General features: G+C 43.2%; 2 protein-coding genes across 6 annotated transcripts in view; one reads left to right on the top strand and one right to left on the bottom strand.

Annotated features, from left to right (window-relative positions):
• DNAJC16 (DnaJ heat shock protein family (Hsp40) member C16) overlaps positions 1 to 16,030 on the top strand; it is a 38,329-nt gene extending 22,299 nt beyond the window's left edge. For both annotated transcript variants that reach the window (XM_061383177.1, XM_061383176.1), the window contains exons 7-15: positions 1,144 to 1,302; positions 7,397 to 7,527; positions 9,467 to 9,650; positions 11,025 to 11,207; positions 11,343 to 11,419; positions 12,427 to 12,507; positions 12,606 to 12,704; positions 13,460 to 13,630; positions 14,137 to 16,030. In XM_061383177.1, the coding sequence (XP_061239161.1) occupies positions 1,144 to 1,302; positions 7,397 to 7,527; positions 9,467 to 9,650; positions 11,025 to 11,207; positions 11,343 to 11,419; positions 12,427 to 12,507; positions 12,606 to 12,704; positions 13,460 to 13,630; positions 14,137 to 14,536 (1,485 nt within the window). In that variant the 3' untranslated portion in view covers positions 14,537 to 16,030. The remainder of the gene's footprint in view (positions 1 to 1,143; positions 1,303 to 7,396; positions 7,528 to 9,466; positions 9,651 to 11,024; positions 11,208 to 11,342; positions 11,420 to 12,426; positions 12,508 to 12,605; positions 12,705 to 13,459; positions 13,631 to 14,136) is intronic.
• A 2,100-nt stretch (positions 16,031 to 18,130) lies between these two features.
• AGMAT (agmatinase) overlaps positions 18,131 to 18,886 on the bottom strand; it is a 39,714-nt gene continuing 38,958 nt past the window's right edge. For all 4 annotated transcript variants that reach the window (XM_061383181.1, XM_061383182.1, XM_061383180.1 and 1 more), the window contains one exon: positions 18,131 to 18,335. In XM_061383181.1, coding sequence (XP_061239165.1) covers positions 18,262 to 18,335 — 74 coding nt within the window. In that variant the 3' untranslated portion in view covers positions 18,131 to 18,261. The remainder of the gene's footprint in view (positions 18,336 to 18,886) is intronic.

Raw genomic sequence — 18,886 nt, 5'->3', positions numbered from 1 at the left:
TACTTTAGGTGTCCGGGTAATGTTTCCTCTTATTTTGGTGATTTTCCTTTTTATAAGTAATAGCTCACCCCATGAGAAATGTTTGAAGACCAGCAATTTGCCTCAAAGCACCGAATGCTGAGGACCTACTGATGCTATTACTAGGCTAGCACTTTCCACACACACAGTAGCAGTTAATCTTCAGAAGAACCCAACAGTACAGATTATGATCCCTATTTTATAGACCAAAATACTGAAGTTTATATGGTTGTATAACCTGCCCAAGGTCTCCCTGCAGTGGGTTGAATATTGACTCCTCTGAAGCCTGATTCCAAACCTGCCCTCTGAATGATACTGTACGCACTTGCACACCTCTGGTTATCACTGTGACAGGAGATGAGAGGAAAGTGCCATTGGCATGGTCACTTGGGGTACAGGTTGTAGAGACGTGGATGGACCTAGAGTCTGTCATACAGAGTGAAGTCAGAAAGAGAAAAACAAATATATAGCAACGCATATATGTGGATTCTAGAAAAATGGTACAGATGAACCTAGTTCCAGGGCAGGAATAGAGATGCAGACGTAGAGAATGGATGGGTGGACGTAGCGGGGGAAGGGGAGAGTGAGATGAATTGGGAGATTAGGTTTGAGATAAATACACTACCGTGTGTAAAATAGGTAGCTTGTGGGAACTTGCTGTACAGCACAGGGAACTCAGCTTGATGCTCTGTGATGACCTAGAGGAGTGAGATTGAGGGTTGGGGAGGCGGAGGGACATCAAAGAGGGAGGGGATATATGTATACGCACAGTTGATTCACCTTGTTGTACAGCTCACAACATTGTAAAGCAGTTATACTCCAGTTTAGAAAAATAAATAGTAGTTGGGGTACAGGTAATTCCCCAAACCTGTCACCCCCAGCACAGATCTCAGTAAAATGAATATCTTGCTCTGTCTGAAAAACAGTGTTAATTGTTTTTCAGCTTTGTTGGTATGGATTTTTCACCTAAAGGACCTTAGAATTCCTACAAGAGTACAAGGGTGTTGCAGCCTGAGTGGGCCCATAGAAGCTAGCATTCAAACACCCACTGATTAGAACGAGTCACACTTAATTTAGATGCTGTGCTACCAATTTCATTTCTTCTTCTCTGTTACTCCCTAACAGTTGACTGCTTTCGCGTACAAAGATTACTTGTCATTTGGATATGTGTATGTCGGTTTGAGAGGGGCAGAAGAGATGACAAGGCAATATGACGTCAATGTCTATACCCCCACCATCCTGATCTTTAAAGAACACATCCACAAGCCTGCAGACGTCATCCAGGTACGTGGGTGTCGCCTTGTTTCAACATGGCCCTCCCGTTTTCTCTCAAGGTGTCATATACAAATAAATAGCAAAGTGGAGCAGAGTAGGAGAGGAGAAGAAACTAGTTTTAATCTCTCCCTTTAGGGACTTCCCTGGCAGTCCAGTGGTTAAGACTCTGAGCTTCTGCTGCAGGGGGCACAGGTCTGACCCCTAGTCAGGGAACTAAGATCCCTTATGCCTTGTGGTGCAGCCTAAATAAAATAAAGCTTTCAAAAATCTCAGACCTGTCTGTTGTATGTCAGACAGTATGCTAAGTACTGAGGATACTTCTCAAGCAGCTCTCAATCTAATGGGTGACTGTTTCCTTCTATGAAGGAAATTCTTAAAGTCATAGAGTTTAAAAATGAGTTGTTTAAAAAATATGATTTGGTACTATTCTGCTTACAAAGATAATCTTTTGACAGAAAGTAGAATGGCGGTGGCCAGAAGTTGGAGGAAGAAGAAATAGGGAGTTAGTGTGTAAGGGGCACAATTTCACTTTGGGAAGGCGAAAAAGTTCTGGAGATGGATGGCGGATGATGGTTGCAGAGCAGCGTGAATAGTTAATGCCACAGACTCATACGCTTGAAAATGGTTAAAATGGTAATTTTATGTGCTCTGTAACCACAAAAACAGAACAATAAATAATAGTCATCTTTGACCTCTAAAAAACTCCTATTTGAAAAAATCAACAATCTTATTCTAAAACAAGTTATAAAAATAATTTTAAGGCTTCAGTATAGAACAGTAATTAAAAGGAATAAGAAAAAAATACTCTTTCATTTCATCCCATTAATCCCTTGGAAGGTTTTAGTTTTATAATTAAATATTCAAAAGTGGGTAGGTGTTGAATTGTGAGGAGAGCTTTTAAAAAGACTTTCATTGTACTGAGATCTTGTAGGTGAGTAAAAGTTATTTGATCTTGCTCCAAAATATATACATTAAAATCATTGAGAAAAAAAATGTATACACTAACTCAGAGAACATACAGTGACTATTCATCTGATCTTAAAATAGGAAAGGGCTAAAAGTGTTGGGAAAAATCTTATTGGGAAAATCTTAATAACTTGATTATAAGCTTTACATTTTTATAGAAAGACTTAAATTTTTTGACTAAACAATAAGGGAAATATTTACAACCAATATAAAAGGAATTATTATCTCTCATTTCCAATGAGCTGCTTCTAATCAAAGAAATCAACCCCAAACTTCTTGAGAATAACCACTTAATGAGTACAGAGTTTTCTTTTGGGATGATGAAAATGTTTGTAACTAGATAATCGAGGCGAGGGTTACACAACACTGTGATATACTAAAATGCCGCTGAGTTACACACTAAAATGGTTAATTTCATGTTACGTTACTCTTATCCTAGTTTAAATTTCCCCCCAAAATGGGTGAAGCAGATGAATAAAATCCTGAGAAAAGATTCAAGTTGCTAATAAACACCTTGGTTTTTTTTAAGTATTTATTTATTTATTCAGCTCTGCTGGGTCTTCATTGCAGCATGCAGGATCTTTAGTTGCAACTTTAGGGTGGGATCTAGATTCCCTGACCAGGAATCAAACCCAGGGCCCCTGCCTTCAGAACGCAGAATCTCAGCCACTAGATCACCAAGGAGATCTCAGTAAACACTTTAAAAAAGTAAATCTCACTAATAATCAGAGAAAAGCAATTTACATTTCCTTCTCTCATCAAATTGTTAATGATTTTTAAAGTAAAAATACGCAGTAGAGTTGAAGGTACAGAGAAATTGGCACTTCTCTGCCTTGCCTTGCTGGAAGAAGCTTCAAAAATTCTCAGGAAAAAAAAAAGTTTTCAGAAAAGTGATTGGGTGATAAAATATCAACTGCCTAGCAAAACAGCACTCCTGAGTACCTGCTGTGTGCCAAACACTGCTCTGTGTACTGAGGGTACAGCCTTGAACAAAATCAGCAGATTCCCTGTCCTGGGTTCTAGTGGGGACAATGATCATTATGACACACTCTGTCAGGGTATATTATATAGTGATGTGTGCTAAAGAAAAAAATAAAACAGGGGAGAGGAATGCAGGGCATTAGGGGAAAGGGCTCACATTTTTAAGGTGAACCGGCCAAGAAGGGCCTCATTAAAATGATGACACTTGAGTAAAGAATTGAGGGAGACAAGATTACCTTTTAGGACTCTATCCTAAAGGAATAGGAACTCAGGCAAAGAATTACATACAGAGATGTTAAATATCATTCACAATACCAAAAATGAGGGGGAAATATAAACATCCAATGGTAGGGTAATTATTGATACCATACCTCCCAGATGTGCACGCTCAGTCATTCGGTTGTGTCCAACTCTGCAACCCCATGGGCTGTAGTCTGCCAGCCTTCTCTGCCTGTAGAATTTTCCAGGCATAAATACTGTAGTGGGTTGCCATTTCCTTCTCCAGGGATCTTCTCGACCCAAGTATTGAACCCCAGTCTCCTGCTGCTCCTGCATTGGCAAGCAGATTCTTTACCACTAAGCCACCTGGGAAGCCCCACATCCCAAATAGGGACTGTTATATAGCCATTTAAAATGGCAGTTTGCTTGGACTTCTTTGGTAGTCCAGTGGTTAAGAATTCGTCTTGCAATGCAAAGGTTACAGGTTCGATCTCTGGTCAGGGAACTTAAGATCCCACATATCACAGAGCAACTAAACCTATGTACTCTGGAGCCCATGAGACACAACTAGAGTCCGTGCACCCCAAGAAAAAATCCTGTGTGAGGCAACCAAGATCTGATGCAGCCGAAATAAATGAATAAATAAAAAATTTTAAAATAAAAATTAAATAAAAAATAAAATGGCAATTTGCAAATAATTAATGATGGGGATAATTTTCATAACATAATGTTAACAAGCAGGATGCAAAATTGTATATGCTGTTTATAATACACTGCTCTCAACTTTGTATAGTGAATATTATTTCAGTGTTTGGGTTTCTAAAAATCGCTATAATGAACACATATTTTTTAATGTTACTTTTAAAAAATCAAGAGCCCTTTGATAGTTTCTCTTCTAAGAGGCTAGAGTGAAGAGAAAGAGATATTCTATAAAAATCCTTTATTTCGTTCATTCAATACATTCATTGCCTGCTTGCTGAGCACTAAATACAGAACAGCTCTGACATCCAGAGTTAGTCTTTGTCCTGAGTCTTTATCAGGCTCAGAGTCTGGGGAGGAGAAAGACCTAAAGGCAGTTTTCATCCACTGTAGTAGGTGTCTCCCTTAGATGCAGGTGCACTCTGGGTGCCATGGGAAGGAGGAAGGTTACCTCAGACTGTGAGACTAAGGTAAGGAGCCAGACAGGGAGAGTGGATAGTAAGGGAAGAAGAGCAGGTTTAAAAAGAAGACAATGAGTTCAGTTGTGGACGTAAGAATTAAAACTGAAAAAAAAAAAAAAAAATTAAAACTGCCTAGGAGCTCCTTGGCAGTCCAGTGGCTAAGACCTTGCACTCCCAGTGCAGGGCACCTAGGTTCAATCCCTGATCTGGGAACTAGTTCCCACATGCCAAAAGTAAAGATCCCACACGCCACAACAAAGATAGAAGATCCCATGTGCCACAACTAAGACCCAGTGCAGCCAAATAAATAGGTAAATATTTTTACAAAGGAAAGAAAGAAAGAACTGCCTTTAGGAAATCTAAGGGGAGGTGTGCCTCCTTAGATTTCCTAAGGAGGCAGGGATCTAGATCTGAGGAAAGGCAGAAGGTGATCTCCCAGGCATCGTATGTTATGTAAGGAGAGGAGGGAGCCAAGGACGAAACTCTGAACAACAACCAGCAAATAAAAATGAAGGGGTGCCTGACGGCAGCTAAGCAGGAGCCAAGACAGCGAGTCAGGAAGCAAGCAAACACCAGTTGTGGAAGAGAGGAAGGTCATCTCAATCCAAGATTAATCTATAAGATTTCCTAAATTGCTTTCTAGTAATACATGTACCCTTGAGAATTGTTATCTGCTTATTCCCTGGGGAAAATTATAAATCAAATACATTAATAAAATTACCAGAACAATGGATGCTTTACCAATTTGCTCTTTTATTTTCAATAATCTTATTTATTTTCATTTATGCATTTTTGGCTGCTGCACTGCATCTTCACTATGGTGGCTTCTCTTGTTGCAGAGCACAGGTTCTAGAGCACACAGGCTTCAGTGCTTATGGTGTGGGGACCCAAATACCCACGGCATGTGGCATCTTCCCAAATCAGGAATTGAACCCATGTCCCCTGCATTGGCAGGTGGATTCCTAACCACCGGACCACTGGAAAGTCCCCAGTTTGCTCTTTATGAATATAAAAATGCATTCTTAACATAAACTGAGTCTTTGCAATGACTAGAGGCTTAGTGTAACACTGGTAGCACTGGTGGTTTCTCTTGACTCTAGGTAATTTGTTTCTATTTCCTGTATCATGTATGGCAACATGAGAATGGGTTTATTCATGCTTCTGTTGACGGACGTGTGAATATTTGCATCGTGAAATGAGATGGGACATGTCCTCCCTTCTTCCCATCTCAGAAAGACTTTACAGAAGATTAGACTGTCTTCCTTTAAGGTCTGGTCAAAACCACCTACAAAGCCATCTCAGCCTGAATTTGTGTTTAAGGAAATATTTTTGACTACTGACTCATTTTCTTTAATGGTTATAGTACTATTTTTTCTTTTTTTCAAGTATTGTTTTATTTTTCCTAGAGATTTTTCTGTTTCACCTAAATTTTCAAATCTAAATATCTAATATACATATGTATGTGTACACTTTTGTTTTAGTTTCGGCAACATAGGTTGTGATTCCTCCACATCATCCTTGGTAATGGTTACCTGTGCTTTCTCTCTTTATTTTCATGATTGGTTTTACCAGAGGTGTGTCAATTTTATTAGCTCCAAAGAACGAATGTTGGTTTGTTCTTATATTTTTATTTTGCTTTATTTCTATTTTTCTCTTTATTATTTCCTTCTTTCTACTTTTGTGCTTTTGCTGTAACTTCGTGATAGGGATATCTAGTTCATCAATTTCTTTTCTATTACATTCATTTTTTAATACTTGTTTGTTTTATTCTTTGGTCTTCATTGCAGCAGGTGGAATTTTTCACTGCAGCTCCCAGACTCCAGAGCACATTGGCTCTGTAGTTTGCAGCACGTGGGCTCAGTTGATGGGCCCCAAGGGCTTAGCTGCTGCACAGCATGTGCGATCTTGGTGCCCCAACCAGGGATCGAACCCACATCCCCTGTATTGGGAGGCAGGTTCTTAACTACTGCAACACAATGGGGGTCCCCTGTTGTTCCCTGGACTAGGAAATGGCAACCCACTCCACTATTCTTGCCTGGAAAATTCCACTGGACAGAGGAGCCAGATGGGCTACTACAGTCCATGGAGCTGCAAAGAACTGGACAGGAGTGAGCAACTGAGCACACACACACTCCAAATACTAATTTATCTGCATCCCAAAGTTTTGATAAATAATATTTTCACTGATCACTCCAAATTAAAAATATTTCCTTACGTCTGATATGCTCTCTTCTCAGATCAAGAAGTTGCTCAGAGTTTCTTAATTTCTAAGCATAAAGCAATTTTCTGGTTCATATCTTGCATTGATGTCTTGATTAATTGTGGTCAGAGAACCTGGTATACATAATTTCAGTTCTTTGAAATATATGAAAATTAATAATAACAAAGTGGTCATCATACAGTTTTGTAGTCCATCTTTTATACTCAATAACATTGCTACTTTGAAGTTTATTTTTAATTACTCAGTTTACTATAAATCTCGAATGGAAGTAAATTTGCCTAAAAACTCAAAATTATTGACTTTTTCAATCTGCCAGCATAAAACAGTCTACAGAAGTTCCCCGAGCACTTGATTTTTCCTTTGACCTGAAATAATTGCATCATTGCTTTCAGCCCCACATTGTTGGGAAAATACCACATGTTTATTTGTTCAAACAGGTCTAACTTTCTTGGTTTTATTTCTTTAGCCAGGCTCAGCCATATTTTTATTAAACTGTAAGTCAAGCCCATTCTCAGAAAACTGAGTAAGAATCAACTGTCTATTGGTTTTTCTCCAGGCCCGAGGTATGAAGAGGCAGGTCATTGATGACTTTATCACCCAAAACAAGTATCTGTTGGCAGCCAGGCTCACCAGCCAGAAGTTGTTCCATGAACTCTGCCCTGTGAAACGATCTCACCGACAAAGGAAGTAAGGACTGAAGGCCTTGCCCCTGCTCATCATGTCACATGTTACTGAAAGGCAGTTAAACATTGACCCTGGGACAGTCAGAATCTATGCTTCACATTGCAAACAGATGAACATAGATGAACAGCTATGATAATAGAGGGGTATGTCAGTCCAGGGCACTTTAGGACCAAATGATTGGCTGTGCCAGAGAAGATCCCCCTGAGAGCTGAGCCCTGAAGAGTGAGTAGGTTCTGCCAGGTGTCAGGGAGAGCCTGTGAAGCTCGGTGAAGAGGGAGAATGCTGCTGTTGCTACCAGAGTGCCCCACACAGGGCAGACCCCTGCAGATCTGGGAGAGGAGCCAGGTAAATGACTGAACAGTAGGGCAGTGAGGGTGCTGAGGAAATGGTAAAATAATTAGCTGGGCATGGCATGGCTGAGGCATCCTCATGCATACACAGCATCTGAAAAGTCTGGAAAGACAGGGAAAACACTTCTTATTGCTCTTTCAGATTAAGGAGCCAGTGCCTTTAAATTTAGGGCTATTTCATCTGTGAAAGGTATCTGGATATGAAAGGAAACCATTTTGATCACCTTATTTGAAAATACAACTAAAATACTTTTTAAAATAGGAACCATCCCCTATGTTTCCAGACTTTTCAGATTCCTGTATAGACTAAGATTTAATTAAATATAAGGAAGATGATCTTGGACTTTGAGGATTATTATTTATACAGCCTTCAAAAAATATCCCAGTCCACACACTCCTCCCCTTTGTTTCCACCCCCACCCTAGCCAGGCCAGTGTCACCTCTCGCCGAGGCCACCGTGTTGCCTCCTACCCTCCTCTGCCTCCACTCCACTCTCACACCCTCGGTCAGTTCTCCACGGCAGCCAGTGATCGTCCTCCTCACACTGTGAATTGGAGTGAGTCCCCCTCCGTCTCTGGGTCTTTGCACTTGCAATGCTCTTGGCCTGGAGCGCTCTGACCTCACTTCCTCTTGTGGCACCTCATTCAGGTCTCTGCTCCAGCATCACCTTCCCAGATGACATTTCCCTGAGCAGCCTGTCTGATGGAGCATGACTCCCAGCCCACCCTGCACGCTTTCCCCTTCACGTTTTTTTCCCCTAACACTTACCACTACTTGTCATGATCTTCCTGCCTATCTACCTGTTTTTTTGTCTGCCCTCCCCACTGGATTATAAGTCCCACAAGGGCAAGAACAGGGCTTCCCAGGTGGCTCAGTAGTGAAGAATTCGCCTGCCAAAGCAGAAGACACGGTTTGATCCCTCAATCGTAAAGATACCCTGGAGGAAGAAATGGTAACCCACTCCAGTAATCTTGCCTGGGGAATCCCGTGGACAGAGGAGCCTGGTGGGCTACAGTCCATGGAATTGCAAAGAGTCAGACACAACTAAGTGACTGAGCATAAGGGCAAGAACATTGTCTTATCTGGCATCATCTAGTAAGTGCTAAGTAGTATCTTGGAGAAAGAATGCCTGATTTGAATGATTAGATGAATTTGCCATTGGAACCACAGCATAGGAAGCCCTTCAGAATGAGGCCCAGTGGCCCTGGCCTGAGATAGGGTTAACCAGCCCTGCCTGAAGTGGAAGAACTAGAACAGGTGCCTTCTGCAAGGCCCTTCTGCATCAGCAGTTCAGTGACTGTTGCCTTCAAGGGCATTTGCAAATGTTGTGAAGTTTGATGCGGGGAGAGCATCCATGGAATCGCAGTCCATGTTTAGACTTTAGTTTACTAACTAAACTTTAGTTTAGAAAGAAGCAGGTCCTTAATGCCTTGAACATCTTATCTCATTGGCGACCCTCATGCAGCTTTGGTTTCTAAAATGTGCTGGTTTTCTCTGTGAATGACTTCTCTCCTTCACCTTCACTTGCCATTCAGGTTCTAGCCATGGCCTCGGGGATTAGTAACATAGTCTTTTCTTTTGTTGACGTGCAGGTACTGTGTGGTTTTACTGACCGCTGAGGCTACTAAGTTGAGCAAACCTTTCGAGGCGTTCCTATCCTTTGCCCTGGCAAACACACAGGACACCGTGAGGTTCGTGCACGTCTACAGCAATCGGCAGCAGGAATTTGCCAGCACCTTACTGCCAGACAGTGATACGTTTCAAGGGAAATCAGCGGTGAGTCGTGGGTTCTCTCCTGGTCCCAAGCTCTTCACAAGCATGTGGCACTTAATTCCATGTTTGCCTTCCTTAAAGAGTTTTGAATATAGAGTCCAGGAAATCAGAAATCTCTGAAGCCTGTTTTGTTTTTTTTCTGAGTGCTTGGAAACCATTTGACCTGTTTTTTGGCCCTGTCCTGTGGCATGTGGGATCTTAGTTCCCCAACCAGAGATCAAACCTATGCCCACTGCATTGGAAGTGCAGAGTCTTAGCCACTAGACCACCAGGGAAGTCCCTGAAAGCACTCTTAAACGAGTCTCTTACCCTGCTGATTTCACCTCCTAACTTTTCAACCTTGGACCTTCACAAAAGGCATCTTTCCTCTGGTAAGGATTAAAGAGCATCCCCAGTCCCTTTCAGCTGTCTTTCCCCTGTGCAGGTCAAGTCTTACGGTATCTAGTTTGTAGAGTCTCCCTTAGGCAACCATTAATATGCTTTTCAGTGTCTCCCTCCTGTACTTCTGCTTCTTTTATTTCATCCTAATTGACCTTACCCTTCCTTTCCTCCCTTGTCATCACTCTGCACAGAAGCATGAAATTCTTTGTCATTTTCATCATTTTGGTAATCATGGGAAGTGAAATTTGCTCAGTCATGTCCAACTTTTTGTGACCCCATAGGCTATACAGTCCGTGGGATTCTGGAATAGGTAACCTTTCCCTTCTCCAGGGGATCTTCCCAAACCAGGGATTGAACCCAGGTCTTCCCCGTTGCAGGCAGATTCTTTACCAGCTGAGCTACAAGGGAAGCCCAACAATACTAGAGTGGGTAGCTTATCCCTTCTCCAGCGGATCTTCCCGAACCAGGAATCAAATCAAGGTCTCCTGCATTGCAGGCAGATTCTTTACCTACTGAACTGATTTTCATAGGAAAATCTCTGAAAAAAAAACAAAGGTTTGCTTTATTATAACATTAAGTCAGGGACTTCACTGGTGGTCCAGTGACTAAGACTCTGTGCTCCCAGTGCAGTGAGCCCAAGTTTGATCCTTGGTCAGGGAACTGGATCCCACAAGCCACAACTAAGGGTTCGCATGCTGCAGCTAAGACCCAGCAGAGCCAAATAAATAAATAAATGTTAAAAAAATTAGAAGTTACAGAACAAAATCTATTGAGAAGAAAGAGCTTTAACTTTTAACAAAGTTAACTTTGAAAGTCACCATAAAACTAATTTCTTTTGTCAGAAAAGTGGAAATCGCTTGCAGATATGGCATACTCATTCATATCTGTGCTTGAGCTTCACTAGACCCTTTTTTCCATCGTCTCTGGGGAAAAAACCAACAGTCATTCCCCATTCTCTTGAGAATTCTAATGGTTTTTCACCTCTTTTTCTCCCAGGTGTCTATCTTAGAAAGGCGCAACACGGCAGGGCGGGTGGTGTATAAAACCCTGGAGGATCCCTGGACTGGGAGTGAGAGTGACAAATTCATCCTTTTGGGTTATCTGGACCAACTGCGGAAAGACCCAGCTCTTCTGTCGTCGGAAGCTGTGCTCCCCGACTTGACCGATGAACTTGCCCCTGTAAGCACGCGGCCCAGGCGAGTGGGCGCTGGGCAGGGCTCCCAAGCTCTCAGAGCTGCAGTGCCCTGTCAGGGATGGGGGGCTTCTCCCTCCGGGGCTCAGGGTCCAGTCCTGACCCCTTTTCTCCTTCCACAGATTTTTCTTCTTCGGTGGCTCTACTCTGCTTCTGACTACATCTCAGACTGCTGGGACAGCATATTTCACAACAACTGGTAGGAATATTGCCAGATTGAATTTCTCTTGCTGTTACTTACCAGGACTGCTGTTTTTCATTTGAAAAAAGGTCTACTCTTTGATTTCAGTATAGACTCCATCTGGGCAGGTGGAAGAGTGTTTCCATATTTTCAAAGAATATTCCCCTTTCTCTGTCTTTCAATAACTTCCCTTTTGTAATATTTGCCATTTTGACCCTTTCCCATAGGTTGGGAAAGAAAGGATCACCCCAGCTTCCCTTCCAGATAGCAGAGCCTGGGACTGCGCTCCTCACCAGAGCACCTTGGTGCCCAGCACAGGGCTGACGCACATGTAGTCCAGTGAATCGAGACACAAACGAACCAGTGAATTAATCAGAGAGGGCAGGGCACTCCCACCACCCCCTCCCCAATGAGACCACGAGCTCCTGAGGGTAGACCACATTCCACCCACGTCTGTGCTTCCTGGCCACCAGCCCAGCTCCTGAAAAACAGCAGGCCTTTGATGGGTGTCTGCAGGTGAATAAAATTTCAGAACACCTAGAGGAGCTCTTAGAGAAGTCAACTTTCTTCTCCCTACTGTACCCCTCTGGGCCACATCTGAATTAGTCTGACCAAAAAAAAAAAAAAGATCAAAATAAAAGAAGTAATTCCATAGACTTTCTAGTCAACTCACATTACCCTTGATGTCAGAATGTTCCTCCATGTTCACAGCTTAAATCCTTTGTTACCCCTCCTGTTGTTTCCTTCTGCAGAATCCATTCAGCACAGTCTGAGGCACAAAGTCAAACTTTTTAAATAGGTGATCTGTGAATTAGAACACTGAGGAAAATAATCTCTACTTTTACCACTACCGCAAAAAAATCCTCTATTTGTATGAAATTAGAAAATGTTTATTGATGTGAAAGCTTTTTGGTTTGGGGTTATGTAGCGGTTTTTTGAGCCAGAGAGAAGAAACCTGAAACCATTAACTGGCACATCACAGCAGCCCGCGTAGCACTGACCAGAGCTTGTGAACTTCATTTCAGGCGGGAAATGATGCCCCTTCTGTCCCTGGTTTTCTCTGCCCTCTTCATCCTCTTTGGCACTGTCATCGTTCAAGCTTTCAGGTAAGACCCCCCCCCCCCCCGGGCTCCTCAGTGCTGCGTCTGAAGGGTGAGGCCTACATGTCCTCAGCTGTTTTTCTGTAAAATCTCTTTTTCTTCAGTGACTCAAATGAGGAGCGAGAGTCCAGCCCTCCAGATAAAGAGGAAGCCCGTGAGAAGACAGGGAAGACGGAGCCAAGCTTCACCAAGGAGCCCAGCAGGTTGTTCTCACCAGATGCCAGCCCCTCCTCTTCAGCAGCAGCCCCACAGACCGCAGAGGCTGATAAAGCAGAATCTGAGTGTCTAGCACAGCTAAGAACTTTGGCTCCGCTCCTTGTGTGAGATGTGGATTTAGGGAAGAATCACTGCTAATGACGGCTTCCTAGGTGGCTAGGAATCCACCTGCCAGTGCAGGAGACTCGGACTTAATCCCTGGGTCAGGAAGATCCTCTGGAGGAGGAAATGGCAGCCCACTCCAGTATGCTTGCCTGGGAAATCTCATGGACAGAGGAGCCTGGCGGGCTACAGTCCTTAGCGTCACAAAGAGTCAGACACGACTGAGCACACACACCACTGATGAGCGTTGACTAAGACCGTGGAGGCATCTAGACACACGTCTAGTTATCTTCTCCTGGGTACCCTCAGTTTCTCAATCTCAGGTTTAATAATGAAGGCAGGAAGCAGAGAAGCATGTCAGGCAGATGCTAGATGAGCCAGGAGCAGAGAGAGATCACTGTGTTGACAGCCTTCATCCTGTACTAAAGCCACAGGTGTGTGGTAATACCTGCAAGGCTATTTGTAGGCTGGGACAGCCAGATCGGGGTCAGTCCCGCCCTGCCCCGGTATATAGGCTCAAGGATAGTTAATAATGTACCTAGTCTGGCTAGAACATAGCAATTTCTTCCACTTATTCCTTTTAAAAATAATGGCATCCCCCTGTCCTCTAAGATCTTAATTCCTCAATATTTCTCCACAGCAAGATTCCTAAAAAAGGCTTTGTGGAGGTAACAGAACTCACAGATATAACATACACCAGTAACTTGGTACGCCTGAGGCCAGGCCACATGAACGTGGTTCTCATCCTGTCCAATTCCACCAAGACCAGCCTGCTGCAGAAATTCGCTCTGGAGGTCTACTCATTCACTGCGTGAGTTCCTCTGTGCTCCGGAGAGGGGGCAGGACGGAATGTGTGGAAGGAGGAGGGGCGAGCGGGCACACTTGGGTGAGCCGGGGGCGGGGAGGGGGTGGCTGGAGAGGCTCTATCCAGGCAGCATGGTGTTGGTTATTACCTGTCCAGCCCCAGGATCCATCCAAGCCATCATGCAGGGACCTTTCTTCCCCTTGACTGTCAGTTCTGAACAGAAGAGCTTGAACTTAGTCTCCCCTGAGCCCTTTCAGGAAACTGTTCTCTGGTTCCTGTGTTTTCCTGAAGCCCGACCCTGAGAGTGACACCCAGCAGGGAACTAGAAATGGGTGAGGGGCTGCTGCCACCTTGTAGAAACCCTCCAGGCCCCACAGAACTCCTTCATTTCTTCAGACCCTACCCAACACAAAGCCTTTTCCTATTGTTTGAAATCTGAATGAGAATCTTAAGTTCCCTGTGATTAAATATGCCCAGAAGTACCCTAAATCCTCATTCTGTCCTTCCTCCAGGAGCAGCTGCCTACACTTTTCCTTCCTGAGTCTAGATAAACACAGAGAATGGCTCGAATATTTATTAGAATTTGCTCAAGATGCGGCCCCAATCCCAAACCAGTACGACAAGCATTTCATGGAGCGTGACTACACAGGCTATGTGCTGGCTCTGAATGGCCACAAGAAATACTTCTGCCTCTTCAAGCCCCAAAAAGCAGTGGAAGAGGAGGAAGCCATGGGGCCGTGCAGTGACTTTGACTCCTCCCTCCATCTGGGTGAGTGTCGAGGGAAGTCTTCCTCTGGCCTCGGACCCAGGCCCATCAAAGGAAAATTGAGCAAGCTGTCTTTATGGATGGAACGGCTGCTGGAAGGCTCCTTACAGAGGTTTTATATCCCGTCATGGCCTGACCTAGACTGACAGGGTTTCAAAAAAGAGACTCGAACTCTTCAGACTTTTTAACAGGCCCCTGTGAACAGGTATTTTTCAGGACTCAAACCATCACAACGGACAGAGGATAGATTTTAGATTATTCTTCCAGAACAATGGCTAGAAGAATCTTTCCTTTGTGCTGTCCTAACCTAGGAGTGAAAAACACCACACGTTGACTTCCCCGGATCAGAATATTTTCCTTTGGGTCTTTTTTTCCTCATTTGAATGCCACACTATTTAAAACAGACTGTTCCTTCCCTCTTCCTTTGTCGTCTCTGCCATGTGCTCGCCCCACCCTCCCCTGTCCCATCTCTGTATCTCTGTGCTGGGCCCTGCAGCGGAGGTGGGGGGGGCCTCTCAAGCCAGTTGCTGGGCGGTCACCTGCCTCCCCCACCTGGCCTGGGCTGTGCTTCTGCCCCAGCACTTGGTCTTCCATTGGCACAGCCCACCTCAGCTTCTGGGCCCTGTGTCTGCGTCTCGAAAGAGGCCTAGTTCCAAGCAATCCTACATTAATGATTTCTCTGGTAGTGAATAGCTAAAACTATATTTGGGGGGCATCCTCCTAAACTGGTCAGCCACAGTTTTAAAGGTTAGGGATGAGTGGGGGCTCTGCCTTTCAGTTCAGTTTTCTTCCCAAGACAAAAGAGGGGCAGGCTGGGCAGGGCCTGAGGCAGCACCTCTCTGAGCACCCCATCGGCTGCCTCCCAAGCACTAAAGTGTCCTCGGAGGGATCCGCACGGCAAAAAGTACTGTAATGACCTTGAGCCATTTACCTGTATGTTTTCAGATGCCTTTCTGCCTCTGTCAGTTCTAGGGTATGGGTATTAGGAGCCATAACTTGTAATCGTGTTCTCAGAACGTAGAGATAAGCTGCCATAAGCCAGTAGATGTTCAACTGAAGACACGTCACTCCCGCTGTGAGTCAGGCTCAAGGAACCTCTTCCCTCCAGTGATGTCTCCTCAGTAGAATACCAGACATGTCTTTGTATCAAGGAACTTAAAATTTCTCAGCAGTTGTATTTGAACCCTATTACCCCAATAGTGCTGTATCTTCAAGTCCTCTTTCATGACAAGTGAGCCAAGACACGTTCTAGACTCCTGTTTTGCTCACTTTGAGCTTCTGGCCTATATTTCAGTGTCTCATCTTAATTCTTTTCACTCACAACAACTGCTTCACCAGTAACAGGATCAAACCTGTCTCAGCACCCCAGCTTCCTGGGTTCCGGTGAACCGTGGACTCCAGGTGGGATTCTACCAGCCAGTTAGAGAGCTTTCCTTTTCTTTTTAGAGCAAACTGCCTGGAGTTTGGACAACCTCAAAGAGTTCAAATGTCAAAGCAAATTGTCCTTTTGTAAAGCGAAGGCTCAAAATCAGTAATGGGACGAAATAGGTTAATAACTGCTGTTTTCTTTAATCATAATTGCTTTAAACTAAGCCATTTGGATTGAGTGACAGTGGCAAGTAATAAATTGAGTCCAGAAATTGTTGTAGTTTTCATGGAATCTATAGCTTTATTTAAAAAAAAAAAATGAAATCACTGCCAGCCTTTATTTTTTCCGCATGATCCTCTGAAAATGGGTGTTTATTTTGATTGCCCTATCACACGGCACCTGGCCCAGGTGGGACTGATTAAGGAATTCATTTTTGGCTCTGTGATGCAAAATTATTTTCTGCATCTCCTCTGGCCAAGTTGCTTATATGAGGAGTGGTTTGGTTCAATGGTAAGTTTTTCTTTTTTTAGTTTCTGATACTAATGGGATTCCTGACCTTAATTTCTGAAAACCAAAACACCCCAGATCTGTTCATTTTCAAAAATTTTATTAAAAAGCATGTTCAGACTGTTGCACCTTTCATTTGCACAAAGAAAGGAAAGCAATAATAATGAAAATATTCCTAGGAAATATTTCAGTCCAAAAAACATCATCTAGAGAGCTGTTTGGGGACTGGTAGATAATGTCCCCCAAGAGGACACTGAGAAGCTTTTATTTTAAACTGACCTTGACTCTTGACTACGTAAGCCTTTCCTCCTGAATGTTGTTTCCACGAATTTGTTTACTTCCGTGTCAAATGTATGAGCCACCATCTTGCTCAGCCAATGCTGTTTCTCTTTGTCACATATGTAAATCAAACAGACCCAATTTTGGCTTTAAGTTAACTTCTTGGTCTTCGGGTATCTTGGAACTGACAACACTGATGTTGTTAGAGGCAGGTTTTTCTGGTTGGTACAGTTTATGCCTCATGTTTACCAGATGTGACAGTCACTGGCCTAAAACAAGCCTTTGTAGACACATGCACCCATTTAAAAAATATTTTTCATTAGGCCCAGGTGTCGGTGGCACAGTCTGTCTAACGTAGAGTTCATCAGCTCCAACCAAGCAACGTGTCAGTAAGCAAGCCTGCTCTAACACCCATGAGGCACCACAGTCTTGCTGCCATCACTGACTAACCATAAAAATTTGGCTGTGGTTTTGAAATAATGGGTTGATTTCCTCCTCATTCAGTACATACATTTTTCCTGATATAAAAAGAAATGGGATCTGACTGTGTTTTAAGTGGTTTGTGTTATTTGGGGCAAAGGATTAGGAGCAAACACTCAAACATTTTTTCCTAAGTAAATTACTGAAAAGCTGATGCAGAACAACTTGACAAATGCCATGCTGCTCACATCCAAATACCTGACCTTGTCCCTGGAAAAGAAACGCAGCCTGGCAGCTGCTGAATCTCTCTGTTCAGTGTGTCAAGGAAGGTGATTATACTTTCAAGACAGACCTGAAAAGAAGGTGAATATTTTGCACTTTTTGATACTCTTAGGAACAAATAACTTATTCGGCAAATGGTGTCTTTTTTATGTTGTTTTTGTTTTGTATTGTGAAACAGGCACTGAAGCTGATGTTATTTTGTTTTAAGAATCTTACAGACTGGAAACAGAAATAAACTATTTTAATGTGTGATGATTACGGGTAGCTCTTATGTCACGAGGTGATGATTTGACCGTGGACACATGATCAACAGACTCAAATCTACATGTTACTCAATACATGCTTAAGATCATCACGCCTTCACTGCAGATTTCGGGTACTGCTGTCCTAGAGGGTGGGTCAGCTTGAAGAGAAGATAATGTAACACAGGCTTAGAGGGAGTAAGTTAAGGAAGTGTATAAACAGCCCTTCGGAGGCCAGCTCATGTCACCTGGTTTAGAAGACATTCCTGCATCTTCCTGGGGTTTTGAGTGGGAAGATCTGCACATTCTTTTCCTTTCACACTTTGTTTGATGTTCACAGAAGCCCTAAAACCAAGATGCAGTCCTAGGCTCCTCAGAGTAGGGGCTATATTTGAAAGGAAGATACTATAGAAATCTGGAATGTTTCTACAGTATAATTTCTTAGGATTTTTTCATTTCATCCCTCCAAATTGTAAATAAACTGCATTCTCCATCCCTTTCCCCTTTATCCTCCATCACCATTCTTCAAAGGAAAAAACAGCACAAGTGCATCTTTTTTTTTTAAGTTAATTAAAACTCCTGAGGAATATTGGCTGTTTGGATTCGAGTTTCACTGAATGCCCTGATGGTATAGCCACCAATGACGTTTTTAGCAGAATGTTTTATTGGCATCAGCTCTTCAGTTCTCAGATTTTGCTTGCACACAAGTGCTTCTGGAGAGTTATCATCTGTGCAATCTGTTGTTTCATCTTGAAGAATCACAGGACAAGGTTCAGGCGACTGTCACTTTGGGGAGAACACACAGCATCTCAAACAGCAGGTTAGCCGCCACCAGAGCTGTGTTTCCTGCAAAGAGGTGAAAGCCAAGCATGAGCAGCGCGCAGACCACTGCCTTAGGTCAGCGTCCTGCCTGTGCTACCTGACCCCCCCCCCCGACATGCTTTGCCCAGCATTCTCTCCATCCAGCACCATTCAGAAATAGTATTTTAAAATTCAGAAGGCTCTGTTTACTCTGAGAACAGATTTCCCCAAAGGAAAACCTATCATTATGGTGTGTATTGTATTTATTATCTATCCTCTGAATCTAATAGGTCCAAGTCTGTAAACTGCTACATTAAAATTATTGGGATGGCATCTGCTTTGAATTTCTCTCCTAAACCAGCTGACTCTCCCAGTTTATTAATATTTATAAATATCATTTGTGCCTTGAGAACTCACTTTTCAATGAAATATCAAAGGTGAATGGCACTGTGCCACCCCATCACTGAACTGCAGGCTGGTTTCTCTTCTGCTGATGGGTGGGGCCAGCTAGTAATCCTTAGCCGCCTCCCAGGGGTTCTGTTAGGGTTCATTAGCTCACATCTGTACAGTGTGTGTTAATAGTTTATTTTCTTCAC

Source organism: Bos javanicus, chromosome 16 (genome assembly GCF_032452875.1).
Source record: "Bos javanicus breed banteng chromosome 16, ARS-OSU_banteng_1.0, whole genome shotgun sequence".
NCBI lineage: Eukaryota > Metazoa > Chordata > Mammalia > Artiodactyla > Bovidae > Bos > Bos javanicus.
The sequence above is the reverse complement of the archived record's forward strand: the minus strand, read 5'-3'. Positions and strand labels throughout refer to the sequence as shown.